The sequence below is a fragment of the Littorina saxatilis genome, unplaced genomic scaffold, assembly GCF_037325665.1.
Source record: "Littorina saxatilis isolate snail1 unplaced genomic scaffold, US_GU_Lsax_2.0 scaffold_655, whole genome shotgun sequence".
Lineage (NCBI taxonomy): Eukaryota > Metazoa > Mollusca > Gastropoda > Littorinimorpha > Littorinidae > Littorina > Littorina saxatilis.
Genome location: NW_027127294.1, coordinates 7,394 through 32,531, shown reverse-complemented (window position 1 = coordinate 32,531; position 25,138 = coordinate 7,394). Strand labels below are relative to the sequence as shown.

Sequence of the window (25,138 nt, the reverse complement as noted above, 5' to 3'; positions counted from 1 at the left end):
TCTGTTTGTGGAGAAACAAAATAATGAGATGGGTTGAACAAACAACTACACCACTCCCCATATCTACCTGTACCATTAGTACACATAAAAGAACGGAATAAACCCGTTAAAGAAACAGTGACATTTATAATCACTGAGCCTCATATAAGCCTCAATCACTGAGAGAACATTTGGGTAATCAACCACCAGTACATGCAAGTACACCCCAACAAGGGAAATGAATAATAGTCATCTATAAAATTAAATGATTATTCTCAATCGAGAAACAAGATGATGAGGATATGGGTTTGAATAGTTGTCCCCTGACGAGGCTACCTTTCAGTTTCCCCAAAAAAAACCTCTATAAAATCACATGTTCAAAGAAGTTGTCCTAACAGCTTGAAACTGTAAATCTTGCCGAAAAGTACCATCTTTGGGAGAGGTACTTAGGGATCTCTGGGCTGCCTACTGCATTTGCCGGGTTTGGCGGACCCTTGATTTTTACCGCCCAGCTGACGAAGTAAAATTCTGAGATTTGGCCAACCCCAGTAAAGCATGTGATAACTGATATTTTCTGAGAACTGCTAGACTCTGAACTAAGGCAAAAAAAAAAAAAATAGGTGTGGTTAAGGTAACATAGTCAAAACAAATAGGGTAGGAAGGTAGGCAATCATTTTTTTTGTTTTACTTTTTTTTCTAATGTGTACAAATTAAACCTACTTGACAGGGAAATAATCAATCAATCAATCAATGAGGCTTATATCGCGCATATTCCGTGGGTACAGTTCTAGGCGCTCTGCGGTGATGCCGTGTGAGATGAAATTTTATACGGCCAGTAGATTGCAGCCATTTTGGCGCATATTTACCTTTCGCAGCCTATTATTCCAAGTCACACGGGTATAGGTAGACAATTATTAACTGTGCCTACAAGCAATTTTGCCAGGAAAGACCCTTTTGTCAATCGTGGGATCTTTAACGTGCACACCCAATGTAGTGTACACGGGGGGAGGGTTCGGACACCGAAGAGATTGAGTGTGCGACTTGAGCGCTTTCGCTTTCATTGCGTTTTCTGCACTCGTTTTTTTTCTTATTTTTTTTTTTTTTACAAAATAAAAAGTTATTGGGTCGGCCCCTAAAAATAGGGTAGGTCGGGTTACCGTAACCACACCTATTTTATTTTTTTAGGCCTAATAGTTCAAATCATGCCTCTGAAGTCTCAATCAATAAATGGTGCTTCATGTGACATGTCCCACAGGTACTTTGCCTATTAGGGGCTAGAGAATATTGTTCGATACCGTGCGTGTTTAAAAGACAACAACAAAAACACACATATATACAACACAGTTCGTTTCGCGAGATATGGTGCATGTATGACATATACCTTAAAAAGTTTAATTAAATATGACGAGTAAGACATTCATCTATGACTGGTGTTTTTGTGTGCGTTGGCACGCAACCACACATAATTTAATTAAAAGGAAAAAAAATGTTTGTGCATTCAATCGCGGTTACGGTAGTTAACTCCCTTGCGTCGTCTTTTCACTGGAAAACCATTACAAAACATTGCATATTAAAATGTTTTGCCCCAGCAGAAGAAATGTAACGGTATATCCCTTTTAAATAGTATACGTATATGTTCATGCTAAACATGTCTCACTCTTGTTTTGGTTTTTCTTGATTTGCCTGCAAACAAAAGGAACTGGGCGGCACAATTATTTCGGCAACTTGCCGCCCTGGCGCACGCGCGGAGTTGGCGATCCTGTCTAATATAATGATCTGACAAAGAGTAACTTTGTTTTGCTTTTTTTTGTAGGACGGACGGTGGAAAGGGGAGGGGGGGGGAATGTCGTCAAGGGGGCGTGTCAGTTGCTCTGCCGCAGACGCTCTGCAGTTTTTGATTGGCTGCGAGTGTCGGAGGCTGTCAGCTGGACCAGAGTCCACTTTCAAAGTGCATTGTAGAGACGAGATGTGCGAGCCGGTAGGCGGATGCTCCGCAGACAGCCCGGCCAAGGTACACTTTCGAAGTATCGAAGTATACTTACCCACGGCTACTCAGCCGTGTATTTGACATACTTTCAATCCGCTATGAGCGAGGTGCAATACCTCCACACACACACACACACACACACACACACACACACACACACAGAGGGGATCAGCGAGCAAAATAATGGGCGGTTCTGGTGAGGTTATGCCCCTTCTTTCTTTCGGCAGGTAACAGGCGGAACCTCGCGGCAAGATCACACGAGAAAGGAAAAAAACGTGCATTGGTCTGAAATAGCATGTCGCTTTGGTAACAGTTCGTGTGTAAGTCGTGCATTTTATACAGAAAAAAACCAATGGTAACAGGCGGAACCTCGCGGCAAGATCACAGGAGTTGTCTCGCGTTATCACCCCAGAAGCGCTCATTGGTTCGTCAAAGCGATATTATGAGTTATTTCTAATATGCTGACTGTTAGCAAGTGATAACGGACATGTCGAGAAAAAAAGATATCAAGCATGAGCCTTTTAGGCGAATGCTGATATTGTTTGTGAGACATGTCTGTTATTTGCTAACAGTCAGCATATTAGAAATAACGGTTTTATTACCGTTTAATTCGACCACAGGCGGAAGGTATCGTCCACTGGACTACTACTATCACAGAAAGACTACAAGGTACGTCACTCACCTTCGAGTCTTCTGTGTTCTTGGAGTCGCTTCCTGGGGAAAAATATTGTTCAAGACGGTTTGCCTCTTCCTACAGTCTGTGTAAGGTCCAATAAATACAGTTGAATGATTGTTTGAACTGTATGTAACTTTAACGTTGAAGAATTTGTAAAGAGAAGAAACGATAACAGCAGGAGAAATAAAAGTTGTGTGTGCATTTTGGGGCTTTTGGAGGGACGTGTTCGAGTTTGAATCCGTTCTTGCACATGCTCCAAAGCGTGTAACATACAATCTTGCACACGTTTGCTTTAGTAGTGGCAAAGAAGGAAAGCGTGTGACATTATATGATGTTATATGAAGTCTTATATCGCGCACATATCTCCAGACTCGGACTCAAGGCGCAGGGATCTATTTATGCCGTGTGGGATGGAATTTTTTACACAATACATCACGCATTCACATCGACCAGCAGATCGCAGCCATTTCGGCACATATCCTACTTTTCACGGCCTATTATTCTAAGTCACACGGGTATTTTGGTGGACATTTTTTATTCTATGCCTATACAGTTTTGCCAGGAAAGACCCTTTTGTCAATCGTGGGATCTTTAACGTGCACACCCCAATGTAGTGTACACATGAAGCGTTTACACTACCAAACTTTTGAAACCATGCCGAACAATGCTGTACATCACTGCATGCTTTTGCAGGGATTTGGGGTCTACACTTTGGTTGAAGCATACAGTCTCATCAAGGCAGTTTGTTTTCATATTTTGTAGCGCTGGGCATGGAGCAGGAGATACCGGACTACGACCTGGACTCGGAAGACGAAAGCTGGCTGCAGGAACAGAGCAAAAAGATGGAGATCACTCCCATCAAGTTTGAGGAGATGATGGACCGTCTAGAAAAAGGCTCTGGGCAGCAGGTATGATTTGCTGTGAAAAATAATGATAAGGCCAAAAAAAAAAAATAGGTCTGTTTACGGTAACATAGGCCCAAAAAATAGGGTCGGTAGGTCGTGATTTTTTTTTTAATTTCTCCAAAAAAACATATTTTTACGTTATTTTGCTACAAAAGATTTTTTTTCCCCAAATGCCAAAAAAAAGTCTAGGGTCGCGCGAAAAAAATAGGGTCGGTCGGGTTACCGTAAACAGACCTCTTTTTTTTTGGCCTAAACACTAACCGCCCAATAATCCTTGAAAAGCAGATGCTGAGGTTACACTTCTTAGGTGGGGGCATTTTTCTGGGCCTGTTGGGAGCTTCAGGGATCTTTCCTGAGATCCCCAGACTGCAAGATTTTGTATCATGTCTTTGGCTAATTTCCTAGGAGGAGGGAGGATTTTGTGTGTACCATTGTCATTATCTCATGCCTGTTTCTACTATGTTTGTGTCCCGCAGTGGGGCACTGCGGTTATGAAATTAAAGGCCCCTCCTGTTTTTGGAACCGCAGGAGCTTTCTAGTTTGCTGTTAGGTAGATTTTTGGTTCCTCTTTCCTGTCATGCTCTCTTTTTCTTCATGAATTCTTTTCTTTTTTCTGCCTTCTTGCTCATTCACCTGTATTTTTTCCAAAAATCTCTTCTCTTGCCGCTTGTCTCACGATTCATGTATAGTTTAATCTGTTAGTGTTCTGATGTAAGTCCCAGACATGGGATTCTTCCGTAAAATTACGGAATTCCGTAAATTTTTAGGGTCCAGGGATCATTCTTGAGATTCGTGCAAATCCGCTGAGAAAATGTTGGGGTATATGTAGGTAAAGACCCAAGTTTTTCGGCCGGTCCGCTGATCGCGACGCTCCATTCCATACTATTCTTGAACGGTTGGTTCCTAAAACGGTCAGACTGTTGCTGGTCGATCCGTATGGGAACGCGCTCTGTGTCTTTGTCTCCTACAGTCACCGTTTCAACGTAGCTATCGGGGATTCAGTATAAGCTAAAGCATACCGTATGAGAATGATTCGGCGCCATTTTTACATCGCTTCGAGCCACTTGCCAAAATGATGAGGAAGCTAAAGCGAGACGAAACCGTTCTATCCCGGGAAATTGACCAGCAGAAGTACAAGAAAAATCTCTGGAGATTCGACTGGCTCGATGAAGTTGTATCATTGAGCTGGAAATACGAGAAAGGCCAGAAGACACAAGACGTGAAACTGAAAGTTGGCGATGCTTTTGCTAAAATCAACTTGCCGGGAAAAGCTTATAGTGCACTTTGTGCAACGATGTTAATGTTATCAACTACGGTTCCAATGGAAAGACTGCCCTCAAAAGCCACTTGAAAAGCAACAAGCACCTGACTATCCTGAAAACCCAGTCGTGTAATCAGTCACTGGGGTCGTTTGGCACCGACAAGGTAAGAACATTGAAACCACACCGTCACACGCCACCACCCCCCCCCCCATCCCCGCCTCTCTCTCTCTCTCTCTCTCTCTCTCTCTCTCTCTCTCTCTCTCTCTCTCTCTCTCTCTCTCTCTTTCTCCTCCTTAGTTTTAGTCTTAGCGTAAAATTAATTTGAAAAACATGGGAAGGAAGAGAAAGGGAGGGGGGGGGGGGGGGCTATGATTAAGCTGAAATATGCATTTCAGGGCCATTTTTGTGTGTCTAAAATACTAAAAACCCTCAGCTTCTGGGGGCTTCGCCCCCAGACCCCGACCAGGGGCGTTGCCCCTGGACCCTACTGGGGGCCTTCTGCGGCCCCCAGACCCCCACTTTTTTTTTTCCTTAATTATCACTTTTTCTGAATCCCATGTCTGAAGTCCAGCAGTAGATAGGTTAAGCCTATTTTAACATACTGGAAACTGGTAATCTTCCAGTAGGTATTAATTTAGTTTTACTAAAGCCTGCTGGGACACAAGTAATGGGTTAGTGCATTTGTAAACAGGAATCGCTTGACAAGTGGCCCCCTTCATCCCCCCCTTCCTCGTCCTGATATGGCTCTGCGTAGTCGGCTGGACGTTAAGCAACAAATAAACAAACAAACAAACAAACTATGTTTGTGTGTGTAGCAATACTACCATGGCAAGGGAATTTCTTGAAAGCTGTGAGAAGTCCAGTTCCCTACTTAGAAAACATCCTAGTACGTATATGACCTGAAGATAATCAGAATTGTGCTGTCCTTTTTTTCTCTCTGTGGTTGAGGTCGGAGTGGTGTTGTAAAACCAGTTCTTACTGTCGGTGATGTTGTGACGTCGTTTTTTCTGTTGCACTTGCAGGTTGTGACACTTCCTGAGGCCAAACTGCTGCTGAAGGAAGATGATGATCTGATTATTGCAGTCTATGACTACTGGCTCAACAAACGCCTTCGTCTGGTGAGTTTTCTGTTTGTTTGGCTCTGAGGGGATGAGTTTTTGAGTCATCTGATGAAATTCTCAGTATAAGAAATGGCCAGCTGCATATTGAAAAAAAATTATGTTGATGTTCTTTTGAATGTTGCTGAAGCTAGAATTGCTTCATTGTAAAGCATTTCTTGGGTTTGATGGCCTCCAGTCATGACACAAGTCTGATTGATCCTCACCAGCTGAAATGCCTTCTTTCGTGAAAATTGTTCTCTTTGAAAAGGTCCAGAAACTGAAAACTGTGCGTTTTATTGCACAGGTTTTATTCTGTTGTTAGTGTGTGCAGTTTGTTGATACTGTGTGTTTTGATTTGCAGGAGATGCCACTGATCCAGCAAGTCAAGTCAGAAAAGCGCGATGGCACGACAACCAACAACCCATATGTTGCTTTCCGCAGACGAACAGAGAAGATGCAGACAAGAAAGGTAATTCTTCTCAGAAGTTAAACTGTTTCAAATCAAAAACCTGTCTTCAAGGGGGTGTATTTTCCCTCGATATGGGTGTATGCTGCCTGAATTGCGGGGTGAAAAGGTCATAACGTACAAATCCTCTTGTGCATAAACATGAGTGATTGCAGAATATTTTACCATGGGTAGCCATGGAATAGAAAAAGAAGAAATTTGATATTGTTGAGTAATTTCACCGCTGTTTAGGATATATGGTAGTTACACATAGCTGCGTCATGATGCTTTCAGGGAATCAACATTTTTAAAAAGTTGATATTCCCATTTGACCAAGATGCTGAGAGAAAAGTGAGGTATCTTTAGGCCCCCCCCAAAAATAGGTCTGTTTACGGTAACATAGGCCCAAAAAATAGGGTCGGTAGGTCGGGATTTTTTAATTTTTTTTTTTTTCCCCCAAATGCCAAAAAAAAAGTCTAGGGTCGCGCGAAAAAAATAGGGTCGGTCAGGTTACCGTAAACAGACTATTTTTTTTTTTTGTGCCTTATATTAGTTTTTTCTTTTCAGAACCGGAAGAACGACGAAGTTTCTTATGAGAGGATGTTGAAGTTGAAGCGAGACATGGTGAAAGCCAGGTAAACTTGCACTTTTTCTATTGTGCTGTATGCTATTTGTACCACAATTCTGAGAGGAATTATATCATGTGAAAATAAAAGTTTTGATTAATTAGCCTGACCTTCGTCAATTATGGCATGCTGATAGTTGTACATTGTTGCGAGTGTTAGCTGTATTTTGATTATAAAATTATCGCGTAATAGATTATTTCTTTTCATCCTCTGGGATAAGTACACTTTATGTTGTCCTTTGACTTTGAAAATAGTGGGAAAAGAAGTGACTATTTTGCAGTTGAACTTCAGACATTGTGAGCCCTACAAAGAAAGTGTGTTACTTGAATTGATATGCTGCTTGATTCTGTTTCAGCACTCTTACACAGTTTCTCAAGAGGCGAGAAAAGAGCAAAAAAGAAATTGTGCAGCTCACCATTGAAATCATGGAAAAACGGTGAGTGTTTCTGGTTACTGTTAAATGGTTAGACTCTGTTCTTCTGTGGTTTCAGGAAATCATTTAGTCGTGTCTAAAACCGATCAAACCCTGAAACCACAACTACTGCCATGCACACAGATGCACATGCAAATAAAAACAACAACAAAACACTCATATACACATTGTTTTTCTTAGACGAAGAGAACAAAAGGTCAGTTGGCCCTAGAACGACAATATGTACAGGTCGAAATGTGCTAGGTTAAAAAAAAAGTTACGTCAGAAGAGATCCTGCATCAAACAGTGGACTGGCCAGGGATCAGAACAATATGTCAGATTAAAAAAAAGTTTGCATCAGTGACCTAAGGCTGAGGCCTGTGAACATTACTGCACGCACACAAAACAGCAGTGCACAGTCACGTTCAGTAGACATTTCTTGGGAGATTTGTGTTTGCAGGTCTCAAGCCAGGCATTGGTGATAATTCAGTGATGAGTTCAAGGTTCGAAGCAACAGTTTATTCTGAATTACCATCAGATTTTTGGTATTTACTGTTTTCTTTTTTTACTTTCAGCTTCCAGATGGAGGACTTCAGTGGGGCCTTGCTTGAAGAGGCGGAGGCTGAGAGAGAAAAGATGCCGTCTTTCATCCCCCCATATATGTTCAACAGCAATGGTCAGGCAGTATCCGCTTACAATGGGGTATGTGGCTTTTTGTTAGACATGGTGGTTCTGTTGTTGTTTTTTAAGTAAGAATAATATTAGTGGATTCAGAAGCCTTTGGGAAAACGAGTCTGAAAAAAACAATGATCCGAAGCAAAGGAGAGTTATGATCTTCGCATAGTATCGGGCGCACAAAGAAATGTTCCTGCGTGTTTTGTACTTCATGTGTATTTCTGGGTAGAGTTGATGCGAAGGCAGTACAAAGATTTATGGGACTTGAACCGATCAAACAGATATTATGGAGAAGATCAAGATGATTATGGGTTGTTAGATTGTGAACATGAATTTATTAAGACATAAATGTACACCTTTCTTTTGATCAGACTGTTGTATCACAATTCTTGGCACAAACCGGCGCATAACATTTTACAGTACCTTGTGCAAACAGCAAGGCATAAAGTGAAACCGCCCTTTTTTGACTCACATGCGAAGCAAAAGTGAGTCTATGTACTCACCCGAGTCGTCCGTCCGGAAAACTTTAACGTTGGATATTTCTTGGACACTATTCAGTCTATCAGTACCAAATTTGGCAAGATGGTGTATGATGACAAGGCCCCAAAAAACATACATAGCATTTTGACCTTGCTTCAAGGTCAAGGTCGCAGGGGCCATAAATGTTGTCTAAAAAACAGCTATTTTTCACATTTTTCCCATTTTCTCTGAAGTTTTTGAGATTGAATACCTCACCTATATATGATATATAGGGCAAAGTAAGCCCCATCTTTTGATACCAGTTTGGTTTACCTTGCGTCAAGGTCACAGGATCCCGCAGTGGGGCACTGCGGTTATGAAATTAAAGGCCCCTCCTGTTTTTGGAACCGCAGGAGCTTTCTAGTTTGCTGTTAGGTAGATTTTTGGTTCCTCTTTCCTGTCATGCTCTCTTTTTCTTCATGAATTCTTTTCTTTTTTCTGCCTTCTTGCTCATTCACCTGTATTTTTTCCAAAAATCTCTTCTCTTGCCGCTTGTCTCGCGATTCATGTATAGTTTAATCTGTTAGTGTTCTGATGTAAGTCCAGCAGTAGATAGGTTAAGCCTATTTTAACATACTGGAAACTGGTAATCTTCCAGTAGGTATTAATTTAGTTTTACTAAAGCCTGCTGGGACACAAGTAATGGGTTAGTGCATTTGTAAACAGGAATCGCTTGACAAGTGGCCCCCTTCATCCCCCCGTTCCTCGTCCTGATATGGCTCTGCGTAGTCGGCTGGACGTTAAGCAACAAATAAACAAACAAACAAGGTCACAGGAGCTCTTCAAAGTTGGATTGTATACATATTTTGAAGTGACCTTGACCCTGAACTATGGAAGATAACTGTTTCAAACTTAAAAATTATGTGGGGCACATGTTATGCTTTCATCATGAGACACATTTGGTCACATATGATCAAGGTCAAGGTCACTTTGACCCTTATGAAATGTGACCAAAATAAGGTAGTGAACCACTAAAAGTGACCATATCTCATGGTAGAAAGAGCCAATAAGCACCATTGTACTTCCTATGTCTTGAATTAACAGCTTTGTGTTGCATGACCTTGGATGACCTTGACCTTGGGTCAAGGTCACATGTATTTTGGTAGGAAAAATGTGTAAAGCCGTTCTTAGTGTATGATGTCATTGCTAGGTTTAGTTATTTGACCTTGACCCTGAAGGTCAAAGTCATGTCAAGGTCAAGCATGTGAGTCGTATGGGCTTTGCCCTTCTTGTTTACTTTTGGGAGGAACGGCATGCTTCTGTGTAGAACTGTTGAATTTTCTTTTGTAGTTTTCGCTTTCGTATAACTGATATTTTGGTTCAGTTTTGTACCAACCTTTTTCCACAGGATGAGGTGGCCCCAGTGCGGAAGAAGCGTCAGTACAAACGTCGGCAGAAACAGTCACAACAGTCCAACCACCCCCACGCCACTGCCGCTGCCATCGCTACTGCTGCCTCCTTCGGTGACGTTGACATCTTGCACCACGACTTGGACAGCTCCGAGGAGGATATTATGTCACCTGTAAGTATCTCACATGATTGGAAGGATTATTGCAGGGATGAGAATTCCCATATGTATTTTAAGAACGTTTTGCAAATAAATGTGGATTAGTGCATATAGTGGCTCCGGATATTATCAGAAATCTTTTTTTTCAACTTTCATCCCTGTCATTTGAATCTCTTGGCAACCAGTGAGGTACCGTATTTGACGGACTACAAGCCGCGACTTTTTTTTTTTTAAATCGCATTGCTGCTTATAAAAAGATGCGGCTAAAACGTTACCTAAACTTGAAATCATTCACCTAATGGAAGTCGCCGCGGATTTTCATTTCGCTCGATTAGCGATTACCGGTACTTTATTAGCTCTCTTCTCAAGACTCGGCTCTCCCCCCCTTCCCCCGTCGCGATATAACCTTGAATGGTTGAAAACGACATTAAACACCAAAGAAAGAAAGAAAGAAAGACAAGACTCGGCGCTTTTCTCTTTCTTTCGCGAATCTTCGTTTGTCAACAAGTCGTTGTGACAAGATAGCGTACAGAGAAACACCGGATGTATCAGGATCTCGCGCGCGCGAGATTTCGTTTTTTTGACTCACATGCGAAGCAAAAGTGAGTCTATGTACTCACCCGAGTCGTCCGTCCGTCCGTCCGGAAAACTTTAACGTTGGATATTTCTTGGACACTATTCAGTCTATCAGTACCAAATTTGGCAAGATGGTGTATGATGACAAGGCCCCAAAAAACATACATAGCATCTTGACCTTGCTTCAAGGTCAAGGTCGCAGGGGCCATAAATGTTGCCTAAAAAACAGCTATTTTTCACATTTTTTCCATTTTCTCTGAAGTTTTTGAGATTCAATACCTCACCTATATATGATATATAGGGCAAAGTAAGCCCCATCTTTTGATACCAGTTTGGTTTACCTTGCTTCAAGGTCAAGGTCACAGGAGCTCTTCAAAGTTGGATTGTATACATATTTTGAAGTGACCTTGACCCTGAACTATGGAAGATAACTGTTTCAAACTTAAAAATTATGTGGGGCACATGTTATGCTTTCATCATGAGACACATTTGGTCACATATGATCAAGGTCAAGGTCACTTTGACCCTTATGAAATGTGACCAAAATAAGGTAGTGAACCACTAAAAGTGACCATATCTCATGGTAGAAAGAGCCAATAAGCACCATTGTACTTCCTATGTCTTGAATTAACAGCTTTGTGTTGCATGACCTTGGATGACCTTGACCTTGGGTCAAGGTCACATGTATTTTGGTAGGAAAAATGTGTAAAGCATGTGAGTCGTATGGGCTTTGCCCTTCTTGTTGTGTCTCGCGATAGTTGGAGGAGCGAGAGCAGCCATGTTGTGTTTTCATCTGCTCGAAATGTGCGCAAAAGTCGTAAATCATCCAAAAAAAGCTTATTCCGGGCGGGACTACATGTGTGTGTTGGTTACAAATTGTGTGTGTGATATTTTTCTTCAAACTTTTTCACTTTTCTTCTTTGTTTCACTTGTTTATTCTCAGAGCCGATTTCGCCAAATACCGTACTTTCGTTTGCCTGGTTGTTTTGATTGATTGACACGATCTGATTATATTTTTTTCGACGGCGGCTAATATAGTGACGCGGCCTATACGTGGCTCGTCCCAATTTTTTTTTTTAAAGTCCGGGGTGCGGCTTATAAAACGGTGCGTCTTGTAATCCGTCAAATACGGTACTTCTTGTTCAGCTTCATCTTGCCATTTGATTGTATACCGTATTAGCTGCAATGACAAGGCACTTTTAGGGCCGACATTGTAGGCGGCCTATGATGACGGCTACATTTTTGTCAGCATAATTAAGGAAATTATTACACTAGGCAAGCTAAATTGGTAGGTGTCTGTTCATTAAAAAGGCAGGTACATCGCAGGTACGATTGATTGGTTCTAATGGCCAAAAAAGAGGGCAAAGTAATGGGTTCCATACCAAATATTGAGTTGGCAAGTAAACATGGAACACTGTCCACCATACAGGGATTGGCTTGGGCGTCGGTCATCGGTCTTTTGCCATGTTAAATTCGGAAAAGACCGACACACATGGGTCTCAATCCGTCAACTGACCGATAGACATGCAGCAGAGTCAGTCAGCTCGTCTTATTTTTGTCTGCCGTCTTGTTCTTTCTTTTTTTCCCCCTTCCTTACTTAATTGAAATAAATAAGGTAACTGTGTCCTCAGACCTTTTATTCCTCTTCATGTAAGACCATTGGAAAATAAACAAGAAAATGAAGAAATGAATTGAACTTTCCTCTCATTTGTACATAGTAAACAAACTTTCAGAAGTTTCTCCTCACTGCCGTAATGCACAATCGCGGCTGTCCCGTGGTGGAAGGAAAGTTTTTTTTCTTGACTGTTTGGTTTGCAAAATGACTGATTGATTTGTGGCTGAGTCAGTCAATGGACCTCTTGTGGACAAAACCCAAGCCAATCCCTGCCATATGCAATGCCCCGAATGGCCTTGTCGGGAGTGTGTAAAACTTGGTTCTTTCTAATACATGTACACCTTGCAGTTTGTTGAATTCCCTCTCCTGTTTTGCAGGCAATGTCGCCATCTGACCATGAGGATGAAAACGATCCTGACGGTGCCTACGCATTCAAGAGACGAAAGTCTTGCAACTACTTCCCAGTGAGTGTTTGGAACTGATACTAATACCTTGTCAAACAGCAGTAGAATACTGTCGTTATTCTGAGGAGGAGATGATTATAGCCATGATATAGAAAGACAAGCAGATGTAGAGGTTTAAAGATTCTTGAAATATGTTTAGGTAAGCATGCCAGATTATGGTGGGGTTGTGGAGAGTTTTCTTTGTGTGTGTGTGTGTGTGTGTGCAATGAGGAATGGAAGTACCTACCCCTGAAGTGTTGTGCATGAAGGGAGAAATATTATTGCTTATCAGGCAGTGTTTACTTCCCTTACACTGTAAACTAATCACCACTGAATATGTCTGTAATGTCATAATTGTTTGGGTGACTGGTCGGAATGTGCTTTCTTGGGGCATTCAAAAAGGAGGGAATGTGAGACAGACTGAAATCTATGATCATAGAATGTTGTTTGATTACTCAACTTCATTAATTTTAGCTTACATGATAATCATATGTACAGCAAGATGCTTATCAGCTCTATTGTTACTTTCAGCCATTATGTGATCGCCTTGGCAACTGGCCGTGGTGTGATCCGGAAGAAGGTGGAAAGGGAGACAAGCGCCACTGCTTCTCACTCACCACCCTTCCAGGTGGTCGCTGTGTCGGTTTCGCTCGTCGCCGAGTCGGCAGAGGTGGAAGGTAAAGAGCTTTTTGCTAAGAAGACTCTGTAGATTGTGAAGATTGTATTCTCTTTTGAAAACTTGTATGGTTCCGCCAGTTGCTGAAGTTTTTAAATTTCCAGATTGCATGATTTTGCTCTTCTTTTGTCAAGAGTGGGTTTTTTTTTTTGGGGGGTGGGGTGGGGGGTCATGCTTTTAGGCTTTTTCGTTTTTTTACAATTTCATACTCTTGTGTCATAGAGAGCTTTGCGATAATTTTAGCAAGTTCAATTTTCAAACGCCCAAACAACATTTATATCAAAATTTGTGATGACTTTAGTTTTTGATTTTATAAGAAGTCATGAGCGTGGGGTAGCCTCTTTTGGGTTTAGAGTGAGTAGTCAGTGATGTTGAAGTCAATTTTGCATTGATTATAGTGAAGGAATTTTTCTTTTGCAGAGTAATACTGGACCGAGGAGTTTCACCTTGGGACGATGCTCTCGAAAAGCTGGATCTGGCTTCTGGCCAGTCCTACTCTGGTCGACTCGGAGAATACATTACATATATTCGTGAAAAGAAAATGTGAGTGGGTTGGGCATTTCTCTGTTTTATGATTGATGAGATCGTTTGTGATGAAGAGCTTCTGTCTGTGACATTGAGAAATGTACGCTTGACTATGAAAAAGAATATGAAATTGGTAGAATGAGATGTTCAAAGGGGTGGATGACTGCACAGTTCTATTGCTATAACAACTTGTGTTTTTTTAGGGGAAACTTGCAGAAATAAGGTATTCTGAGTCAGAAGTAATGTGGTCAGCGTTCTTATCTAAGACTAAGGTTAAGGAAGAGTATATGGACCTCAATATCGACATGTGAATTTCAGGCGATGTTCGGAAGTAACTTTCTGGTTTGTATGGGTTGTGAAAGAGTTGTTCCTCTTGAAAACTGAGGCTTTCCCATGTGACATTATAATTCATACTGTTAAATTTGTTGACATTATCACTGACAGCTGTGTGGGTTTTTTTTGTTTTTGTTTGCGTATCTAAGATGATTTTTGTTTTGCCATGATCTTTGCACGGATTTTCATCTCTCTCTCTCTCTTTCTGCCCTTGGAATGCAGTCCATACTACAGACCTCAGACCCCTCCCCCGGAAGAAGACACCTCCTTGCGGGACAACGGCCGCTCCCTGCCACGCTCGCTCTTCAACTCCAAATCCTCCTCCTCTCCGTCCAGCCAGGAGTTCAACCTGGAACTCTTCAACTGCCACCGAGAACAGCTGCTGGAGATGCATCGAGAGCAGGAAGCTCGCCTTCTCAACCAGGAGGTCTTCACCGTCACCCCTAGCAACCAGCTGGGCAGCCCCGACCTTCAAAGGTCGTTCTCCTCGCAGCCTACCTCCCGCTTCACCCTGGACTCAGCCAGTGCTCAGTTTGCCGTCAGTGCTGTGATAGACTCGTCCCAGTTGGAAACGAACGGTGTGCTGAAAGGAAGCGAAGGAGTCAACGGTGTTGGCAGTATCGGTGGGGGTGGTAGTGTCCCTGCTGCAGGCTGTGTCAACGCTGGTGGGGATGCAGGCCAGCCTGCCAGCATTGTCGTGGTTTCTGACGCTGCTGTGACGATACCATCAACCTCTTTGGTTTCTTCTCTATCTTCAGTCACCTCGTCAGTAGCTCTGGCACCGGTCACTTTCTCACCTCAGCCCTCCATCATGGCTACCAAGACTGCTGGCACGGCCTCTGCCCCTTCCGCCGTGCAATCCCATCACACCCCTCTGTCGTCATTGACGTTGCCCCTGTCCACTGCTTCTCTGCTTTCATTGTCAGCGCATTCAGTCAGTTTAGCCACGCAGAATCCCCACGTCACATCCAACGGCCCTGTTGCTGTGTCCTCTGTTTCTGCCATCTCTGGTGTTATGCATGGTGGGTATTACTTTTGGTTCTTGTCAGTTCACAGTTTTCATCACAGAAAAACCTTAACATTGTCTTTTGGTGTTTTATTTGGTGTTAACATTTTAACTACTTTTTGCCAGCTTTTTACTTGCACGCTTGATTAAGACTGTCAGTTCTTGCAGGCTGATTTCTGATAAATTTGTACATTTATGACTGACTGCTGCAGCTATTGTAAGAAAACAAAGATGTATACATGTTCATTAGAATTTACCTGTTATATCAAGTTTTTAAAAAAACGTAACCATTTCTGTTTGTTTTGCAGGTAAAACACCAGGGTTAGCTCCGGCAGGATCCATTCTACATCTCCATCTCCCCATCACAACAGCCACAGTTCCCCGAGCTGTGGTGGCTGCCCCCTCTGTAACCCCCTCAGCCACTCCCACCATCCCCGCCCCTGTCCCCACCCCCATCCCCGTGTGTGCAAGCTCCGCCCCTGGGCCGGGAAAGATCAACAGTAAACAGGTGCCTGCAGGGGTGGGGGCATCGGGAATGTGCAATCTGGCGACATCTTCGCCTATGAATATTCTCAAGTGAGTTCTTTGTGTTTTCTTTAGTTTGGATTCTGTTCCGAGCTGGCTTACCAATAGACCCTATCGGTATTCCAAGCTCTCGTAATCTCTCGCAAACTTCAGAGCATAGCAAAGCATGCGGTACAGCGATCTCGTGCGAGCTGCACAAGCCAAGGTTCGAAGTTCTCGCGATGTTCAAAGCATAACAAAGAGCGAGTCTCGCGAGAGCTGCTCAGATACCGAAAAGGTCTATTAAAGAAAGGATGACAGAAGAAAGAATGAGTATTTGATTTAAGAAATGAAGAAGAACAAATGATGAAACAAAGTCAAACTGTTTGAAAAGAGTAGCACTTGGCAGGGTTTTGCAGAAATGCTTTGCGCTCTCTCATTTTGCTTCTTCTCTGGACTTTGCTTTTCATTAAAAACATAGTAGTAAAAAAAAATGTAAATGGTATTTGATCCAGGAAGAGTGAAAGTAGAAGGGAAATGAGTAAATATAAAGCTTGTGTAGAAATGGCTTTATTTTTGTAAGGCTTGATAGGAAAGGAAATTCTGAGCTGTTTAATTTTTCTGTGGGTTTACCCCTGCATGATATAGTCCGTTGAACTTAGTCGGCCCAACAGTACTATAAGTCTTGTCTTCAGAGGAAGATATGGTTTTTTATTTTTTTTTAATTTTTTTTTTATTTTTTTTAAATTTGCCAAGCACATCATTGTGGGGCTTTTAATCAAAAAAATATTCAAGCATCCGTCTACAACGTATCCTCATTCATCCTTCAACATTTACACAATACTGAAATATCTCAATGCTAATTCATATCCTAACATCACATTCAAATCAATAGGTCTACCATATCTATACTTACTGATACACATTTTTGAAATGAGCAAAATATGATTAATAATTTTGTTTATGGGGGTTTGCACTTCTGGAGAGTATCCAAACAATACATCTTTTTCTGTTAATATAATATTTTCTCCCGTATTAACAAATATACATCTTCTAACATTTTCCCAAAACAATTTCATTTTACTACATTTCCAAAAGAAGTGTTCAATATAATCAATTTCATTACAAAGACTACATAAACTATTTTCTTTTAACTTCATTTTATGCAATAAAATATTTGTGGGATAAATATTATGTAAAATTTTCCATTGGAGTAACTTTAATCTTTCTTCGCTTGTACATGCACTTGCCAGGACCCAATACTTGTCGTCAATGCAAATGTTATATTTGTGGGACCAAAATTTTACAGCGCAGGGTTCACTGGCTTTGGATTGCGTTAATATCGCACGAAATTTCTTCGGGGAAGGGTTATTTAGCATGCCCTGAAAACAGGTCGCAGGATGCTCGTCACCCGCGTCTGTGTTGTCCCGCAGTGCTCGCGCGCAGAGGGCCGTGTGCAAAGCGTTGTACTCAAACAGCCTTGTGGCGCTATATCCGACAATGGCACAAATATGTTGAAATGACACAATATTTTCGTCTATCCATACATCACGTACACAATTCACACCGGCTTCAATCCATTTATCAAAACACAACACATTCTTTCTAAAAATAATATCTGCATTATTCCACAAACATTGATCAAGAATACTTTCTTTTTGAACAGGAAATAAATATCTGTTCTCAATCCATATTTTTAAAACTTGTTGCCAAAATTTTGATTTAACTCTGGTCAGACCAATAAACTGTTTTGTTTTGGCAGTTGATTTAAAGCAGCACAGCTGGCTTCCGAGAACCTCATAATAATGTCTTGGGATCAATTGCCAATTTGCAAAATCGGTTTGTTGTAACCTGGCTGCCCAACATAACAAAAAGGATGTCTGCATATCATGCATATTTATCATGTTAATACCGCCTATTTCTATGTTACTACATACAACTGTTCGTTTCACCTTTTCAAAAGCTTTACTATTTGAGTACTTCCGTTTCCACAAAAATTTAAAAAGGATAGTATTTAATCTATCAAGCACTTTTGTCGGTGCAGAGAGTGCCTGCAAAACATATACAAACTGGGATATCAAAAAAGTTTTAATGATACACAATTTACCACTAATGCTTAAATTTCGTTTTGACCACATTCCAACAATTCTTTCAATTCTATCAAACCGTACTGACCAATTCTCTTCAATGTCAGAAGCAGCGATATCGTTTCTAAATATTATACCCAAAATTTTTAACTGTTTTTTCCATCTTATATTACAGTATTGCTCAAGACTGTTCTTCATGGATCCTAGCCACATTGCCTCTGTTTTATTTTCATTCAGATGTAAATTTGAAATACATGAAAACTGTTTTACTATTAACAGTACTTGTTGGAGATCGTGTTTATCTTTAAGGAACATTGTTACGTCGTCTGCATACATTGCCAATTTTAAAATATATTCCAAATTGGTTTTTAAATGAAATGACGGGAATTTTAATCCTTTTATATTCGGGTCACTGCGTATCTTAATGGCTAAAAGTTCAAGGCCAAGGACAAAGGCCATCGGTGAAAAATTACATCCCTGACGAATTCCGGTTAATACATCGAATTCCTCAGAGATCCATCCCATGTAATTGATGCAACTTGTGGTATTATTCGTTAACATTTTTACGGAATTCAAAAAGTTATCACCGAAACCAAATTTTTTAAATGCCCAATACATATAATCTTTAGAAATTGAGTCAAAAGCACGTGAAAAGTCAAGGGCAAGTAAAATGCCTGGTTCGTTTTTCTGATTCATAAGATCTGTTACGTCATCAATCAATCGAATAACATCGCTTGATTTTCTCCCTTTAATAAAACCGACTTGATCTTCTGAGATAATATCAGTAATGACAGATGCGAGGCGAATTGCTAAACACTTTGCAATTATTTTGTAGTCAGTATTTGTTAGCGAAATTGGTCTCCAATTGATTAGGCTGTCCCGTGGTAAATCTTTTCCTTTGTGGAGTAAGGAAATAACTGCTCTTTTTTTGTGTAGTCGACATCTCACCGACTTGAAAGGATGTTTGTAGAGAATTGAAAACCATCGTCTTTAGGCTCGGCCAAAAAAACTTCACGAAACTAGCTGTAAGCCCGTCCAAACCTGGTGATGATCCGTTCCTTAATAACTGTAATGCTCTGCCAATTTCTTCAATAGTAAATTCACGGTCCATGTCAACTTTCTGTTCTTGTGTTAACTGTGGAATATTTAATCCATCAACTTCACGTTCAGCTTTATTTTCGTCAAAATCAATATTTTTTCCAAATACATCGTGGTAAAATTTTGTTTGTTCTTTCATTATTTCTTCTTGTGATGTAATCATATTCCCGGAATCATCCATTAATTTGTCCATTATCTTAACGTTTGCTCTTACCTTTTCGAGATTCAAGAAGTAGCGAGTGTTTTTCTCACCCTGTTCAATAAATCTTTCTCGAGATCTTACTTGTGCACTCTTTGCTTCTTGAATATTGAATATTTCAAGTTTGCGCTTTAAATTTTCTCTTTGTGTTAACAGATCCTGATTTTTTGTATCAACTGACAATTTCTTGTCTGTTTCGTTAAGTTGATTTTGCAACATAGATTTATTATCAATGTTTTGCTTATGTTTATTTTTACTAAATCGTATGCAGAATTCCCTTATCTGAATTTTACAGAAATCCCATTTGTCGTGGGGGTTGTCCTCGGAATGATCATTTATATATTGTTCCAAAAACACATTCATTTGGTCAACAAACTCAGAATCACGCAAAAGGCTGTCATTAAATTTCCAATACGAAGGACCTCTTACTATATGTGTTAAATTATAATACATAACTACCATTCTGTGGTCGGTTTGTGCAACTGATTGTATTTTACAATTATTAGAACGGTTCAATACGGCATCACATGCTAAAATATAATCGAGTCTCCTCGCAATAAAAGGTGTCTTGCGAGACCACGTAAACTCTTTATCTTCTGCATGAAACAAACGCCATACATCATTCAAACCTTGTTCATTCAATAAACTCTTAAAATTGTTTACGTCTATTTCACAATGTTTTCCTCCACTTATAATGTCCAAATTATTGTCCAGCACACAATTAAAATCTCCGCAAACTATTTTTCTAACATCGTTTTTTCCATTCATATAATTCATGAGAAACTTATAAAATGTTCTTCTTTCATTAACAGTTGTCGGACTGTAAACATTGATAATATACAGAATTTCATCATCCAAGTGAACCTTAAGTTCCTGTACTCTTTTAGATTTCTCAACACACGTAACATCATACGGAAAATTCTTTCGGACCAAAATCATTTGGCCCAGGCTGTGGTTCGTTGCAGATGAATAAAATAATTTCCCTCCCCATTCTCTTTCCCATTGATCAACATCTGCCTCTGTAACATACGTCTCTTGTAAACAGACGATATCAATTTGTTGTTTTCTTAAATTATAAAAAAAAGTTTTTCGCTTTGTTTTGTTTCGTAAACCATGAATGTTTACAGAAGAAATAGATAAGGCCGCCATGGCAAACACGAGCTAGCATTGCAAGTAAATTCGTCGTCTGTCAGTCGTAAAGTCCGTGGGGCATCGCAGGGTCAGAGGAAGATATGTTGTCTAACTTGCTCTACCTGAATCTGGACTGATTTTTGTAAGCGTCCAAGCTTGATAAGGCTGTGAATTTGCTGTTCATTCTGTTACAGGACAAGCCACGAGGAAGGGAATAGCTCCGTACACATATTCAACGCAGATACACCAATGCCAATGGACGTTTCCTGACAGTCTGTTGGTGATCGTCGTGGAAACATCACACTGTCACTCTCATACAGCCAGATTCCTGGCAGAGACCGCTAGTCAAATCTGGCGGAAGCAAAAAGACATGAGGTCAGCTCCGGTTGGTGAACGCCGCTTGGTAACTGGCTATGATAAACATTTTTGGGACGCAAGGGAGAAGAGAGAGAGTCGTGAGCTACGATTCCATACCATCAAAATTTCTCCGCCCCCAAAAGGCATCCTGGTAGTGGATGCGCTGCATGTATGTTGCGTTGCTGCTGGAAAAGCTGAAAGGTTTAAGATTGTAGAAAACTTGTTCTTTGCTATCTGTCACATTTTGTGGGAGATCAGACTGGTTGGGTTGAAGGACAGGTATAGACAGTAATGTATGCAGTTGAGAGAAATGCTTGAGAAGTTTGGTATTCTTATTATTTAGGTTGGTGGCGTCATCTTTACCTTATGCTTTGGTTTGTGTTGACAGTCATTTGGTTCTCTATGGGTAGTTCGACCTGAGTAAATGCAGGCAGTAGTTGGGTAATCAAAACAAAAAAAGCTGGTACCTAATATAAAAAAAAGATAAAAAATTACATATAAAATAAAAGAAGAAAAAAGGAAAAAAATAAAGCCTTTGTACCACTCAGTAGGTTGTCAAATCTGGTATAAGATCATTTGACAAAATTCAAGTGTAATGTTTCTGAGTTTCTCTGTTGATGTCCAGCAGTTTGGTTACTTCCCTTGAACAGGAAATTGAAATGATTAATATGAGCTGAATTTCAAGCCAGGCTGCCTCAACATGTCTAGTTCAGTTGCACAAAGAAAAACCTGCCAGATTTTGAGACGTAACTTGATGCATTCTCCATGAGTTTAAAACGCAGTGCTTGAAAAGTTTTGTAAAGTAACAAGAGAGAGAAATATGATCCTTATTATTGATTGACACGATTCAGCAAACCTGCGTTTGGAAAAAAATTCTCACATGGAGTAGTAGTGCTAAATAGTCTGTCTGGAGATGTACGTGCACTTGGAGCAAATACAGGTTATGGGTGTAACTGCAAGGAATGTGCTCTGCATATGAAAACGCCAGATGCAGATTAATTAAGAGGAAAAAACTGCAGTACCAATGAACGAGGTGCTTTTTTTTTTTTTTCATTTTTTTTTTTTTTCATTCAAAGGTCACATATCTTGAGTGAAGGTGTGGCTGTACCGTCTTTGCAAGAAAGATGTGGAACAACAGTTTTATAGATTCAAAATGTCTGCATGCTTATTTATAAGTAGTTCCTGTGTTGTAATCTATATCTATGGAAGAACTGAACAAAGGAACTGAAGGGAAGATTGCTTTCTGCTTAGTTTTGTGAATCCTGCTTCAAAATCAGAGACAAAACCTGACTTAGGGCATGGAAATCATCACAATTACGTTTGTGAGATATTGCAGCTAAATGCATGAGTTCTTCTAATGTGAAGACAGAAATTACCAATACACGAGTTTGGAATTTTCAATGTTTTGTTTACCAGAAGCAACGATTTTTTTCCCCTCACTATTTTGAACCACCTTCATTTTTAAGGTTTATTGCTCCCTTTGTAATGGAAGCAGGGGGCCTCGGGGGGAAAAAAACTTAAGAAGTGAAACCACCGGAACGTGTTCAATTAATGGCAGCCTTGAAAATGTATTCCACCTTATTGTTTCACTCCTTTTCTTCCCTTTTATGTGTGTGTTTTTTGTGTGTTTTTTAAGTTACCTCATGAGAGACTTGAAACAAGTGTTAAAAAAAGAAAACTGTTAAGTGAGTGTGTGCAATACATGTGATTATGTCGGTGAATTCTTGCTGTAAACTCTTTTCCTTCTTCTTTCGGTCTTTTTATGTAGTATTGATACTGAGTGCAAAATCTCTAATAGTATTCATAACTGAGAAATGTTCACAATTTTTGTTGGAACGAAATATTCAGAGAGGCACGCAAACATGACTTGGGAATATCTGTTGAAAAACGAGTAATTATGTGCACTTTTTGTGTTTGTGTGTGTGTGTAAACTAAAGTGTTTGCTGAATTCAAAGCAATTATGAATTTGTGACATCTGGAAAGAGAATGGTAGTGCTTTTTATTTTTTTTAAATCCTAAACATAATAGTGGGTAGAAGGTGTGTCTTTAGTGCCAGTGCATTGTGACTGCAAATACCGCTGTGGATGTTTCGTGATCTTTTTGTTTAGACTTGCTGAAGGAACCAAATGAATAATCTTGTACATCGCTTTCTGCAAACTCTGTAAAAATTTGCTTTGTACAGTATAGAGTATGTTCATGTGCGTTGTACATGTATTACTTTAGAACAATGATTCAAGTTTTCTTCATTACGATGAAATTGAAATGAAAAGCTGTACGCGCAGCAGGACCCCCCCTCCCTTTTTCTTTTTTTTTGTTTGAAAAAATGTATGGACAAAGTATTCTGAGCTGTTAAGATTTTATAAGCCTATCTAGAGGTAAAAAAATTTAAAAACATAAAAAAGAGAAATGTTGGACAAGTGCTCGAGTAAAGTGATGTGGGTAACATAGGCCCAAAAAATAGGGTCGGTAGTTCGGGATTTTTTTTTTTTTTTTTTTTTTCTCCTCCCAAAAACCATTATTTTTAAGTTATTTTGCCTAAAAACAGACTCCCCCCCCCCCCCCCCCAATGCCCAAAATGAGTCTAGGGTCGCGCGGAGAAAAAAAATAGGGTGGGTCGGGATACCGTAAACAGACTTTTTTGTTTTTGTTTTTTGCCTAATGATCAGTGAAACGGTTGTACCATTGTATACATGTTCCCACTTTGCATTTCTTCCTACTTTTTATGTCCAGATTATTTTTACGTTGGTCTCAGCTGGGCTTCCCAAACTGCATCCCTGCATACTATACGCACTAGACGCCACACAAAATGTACCACAACTCTTGGAGGTGTTCCCGCACTGCACTAAACTCAAATAGAGCGGGTCCCGGAACGCACTTAATTGGAGTTATAAATTATGCATACTGTCAGTGGAGATTTTCAGACTTGAATAGTCTGCTAGTTTTCATACAGAATGGATTATGGCTGGATTTCTAAGACGAGAACGTTTTCTGCTTCATCTATACCAACGCAAATGTACGGAATAAATTTAACCCTAATGACAAATGATGCTTTTTTGTGAAGGTCTCACAGGCCTTCCTAGAATCTGTCTGGTCTTGGGACCCTAAAGTTCTTCTGAGGACCCCTTAAATATTGGGGGTCCCAGGACCCTTTAGTTAGAGTGTCTGTGGGGAGTTCCTGCATAAATGTGAGCATAAGAAAAACTCTTCCGACATCCTTGATGCATGTGGATGAAGATGCGGATGTGGATGAAATGTGGATGAAGTGCCAAAACTTCAACAGAGAAATGTAGTACTTCTAGCTCTGTGAGCTCCACTCCTCTGTATGATGACGGTCGTAGTGCATGTTCAAGTCCAAATGTGTAAATTGCATGAAAGACCCAAGAAACAAAGTCAGCTGTGAACTTCCGTATGATCACTATAGCAGTATGTGTGTTCGTGTCCAAATGTGGCATGACATGCCTAGCCCCTGGAGCAATTTTTTTATTAGTGCTTTTGTGAACAAGAAACAATTAAGAAGTGGCTCTATCTCATCTCTCCCCTTTCCCCGTCGCGATATAACCTTCGTGGTTGAAAACGACGTTAAACACCAAATAAAGAAAGAAAGATGACATGCCTAAAAGACCCAAGAAAAAAAGTCGTAGCATCGTCAGTCCACCGCTCATGGCAAAGGCACTGAAATTGACAAGAAGAGCGGGGTAGTTGTTGCGCTGAGAAGGATAGCACGCTTTTCTGTACCTCTCTTCGTTTTAACTTTCTGAGCGTGTTTTTAATCCAAACATATCATATCTATATGTTTTTGGAATCAGGAACCGACAAGGAATAAGATGAAAGTGTTTTTAAATTGATTTCGAAAATTTAATTTTGATCATAATTTTTGTAATTTTAATTTTCAGAGCTTGTTTTTAATCCAAATATAACATATTTATATGTTTTTTTAATCAGAAAATGATGAAGAATCAGATGAACGTAAATTTGAATCGTTTTATAAAAAAAAAAATAGGCCTATTTTTTTTTACAATTTTCAGATTTTTAATGACCAAAGTCATCAATTAATTTTTAAGCCACAAAGCTGAAATGCAATACCGAAGTCCGGGCTGTAAAAGTTGTTTCAATTTGTTTCCATTTAAAACGTCCGCTACTGGCACCTCAGTCGGACCATACATAACACTCTAAGAAGTAACCAAAGTGTTTTCTTTTAAAGTAATTTGTAACTCTCCGCTCCGCACGCCAACCAAAAACAATTCCTGGGAGACGCCTACATCGTTCGGAAAAAAAACCCACAAAAAACTGTTCCGAGCCAGGACTGAACTAGAAAGGGTTTCCATGACCACGGACGTAGCTTTGTGCCGAGGCTGATCACGTGGTCAGGTTGACCAATGGCAACGCGACCCTTTTACGGCCTCTCTATTGTCCAATGTGTGTACTCTATGACCCCTTGAAAACTTCAGCGATTGGTGTGAAGTGTACTCTTTAGAGAGGATGAGTTCAGCGGTTA

At 40.3% G+C, this 25,138-nt stretch overlaps 1 protein-coding gene across 1 annotated transcript; it reads left to right on the top strand.

The window, feature by feature from the left end:
* The first annotated feature begins 1,822 nt into the window (after positions 1-1,822).
* LOC138955755 (enhancer of polycomb homolog 1-like) lies at positions 1,823-22,460 on the top strand. The gene is made up of 15 exons (XM_070327295.1): positions 1,823-1,957; positions 2,329-2,390; positions 3,364-3,550; positions 5,832-5,927; positions 6,271-6,378; positions 6,922-6,989; positions 7,336-7,416; positions 7,968-8,094; positions 9,935-10,108; positions 12,662-12,748; positions 13,259-13,404; positions 13,824-13,946; positions 14,484-15,283; positions 15,576-15,843; positions 20,481-22,460. The coding sequence occupies exons 1-15, from the start codon at positions 1,823-1,825 to the stop codon at positions 20,554-20,556; spliced, it is 2,538 nt and encodes an 845-aa protein (XP_070183396.1). The 3' UTR covers positions 20,557-22,460.
* Positions 22,461-25,138: the final 2,678 nt, after the last annotated feature.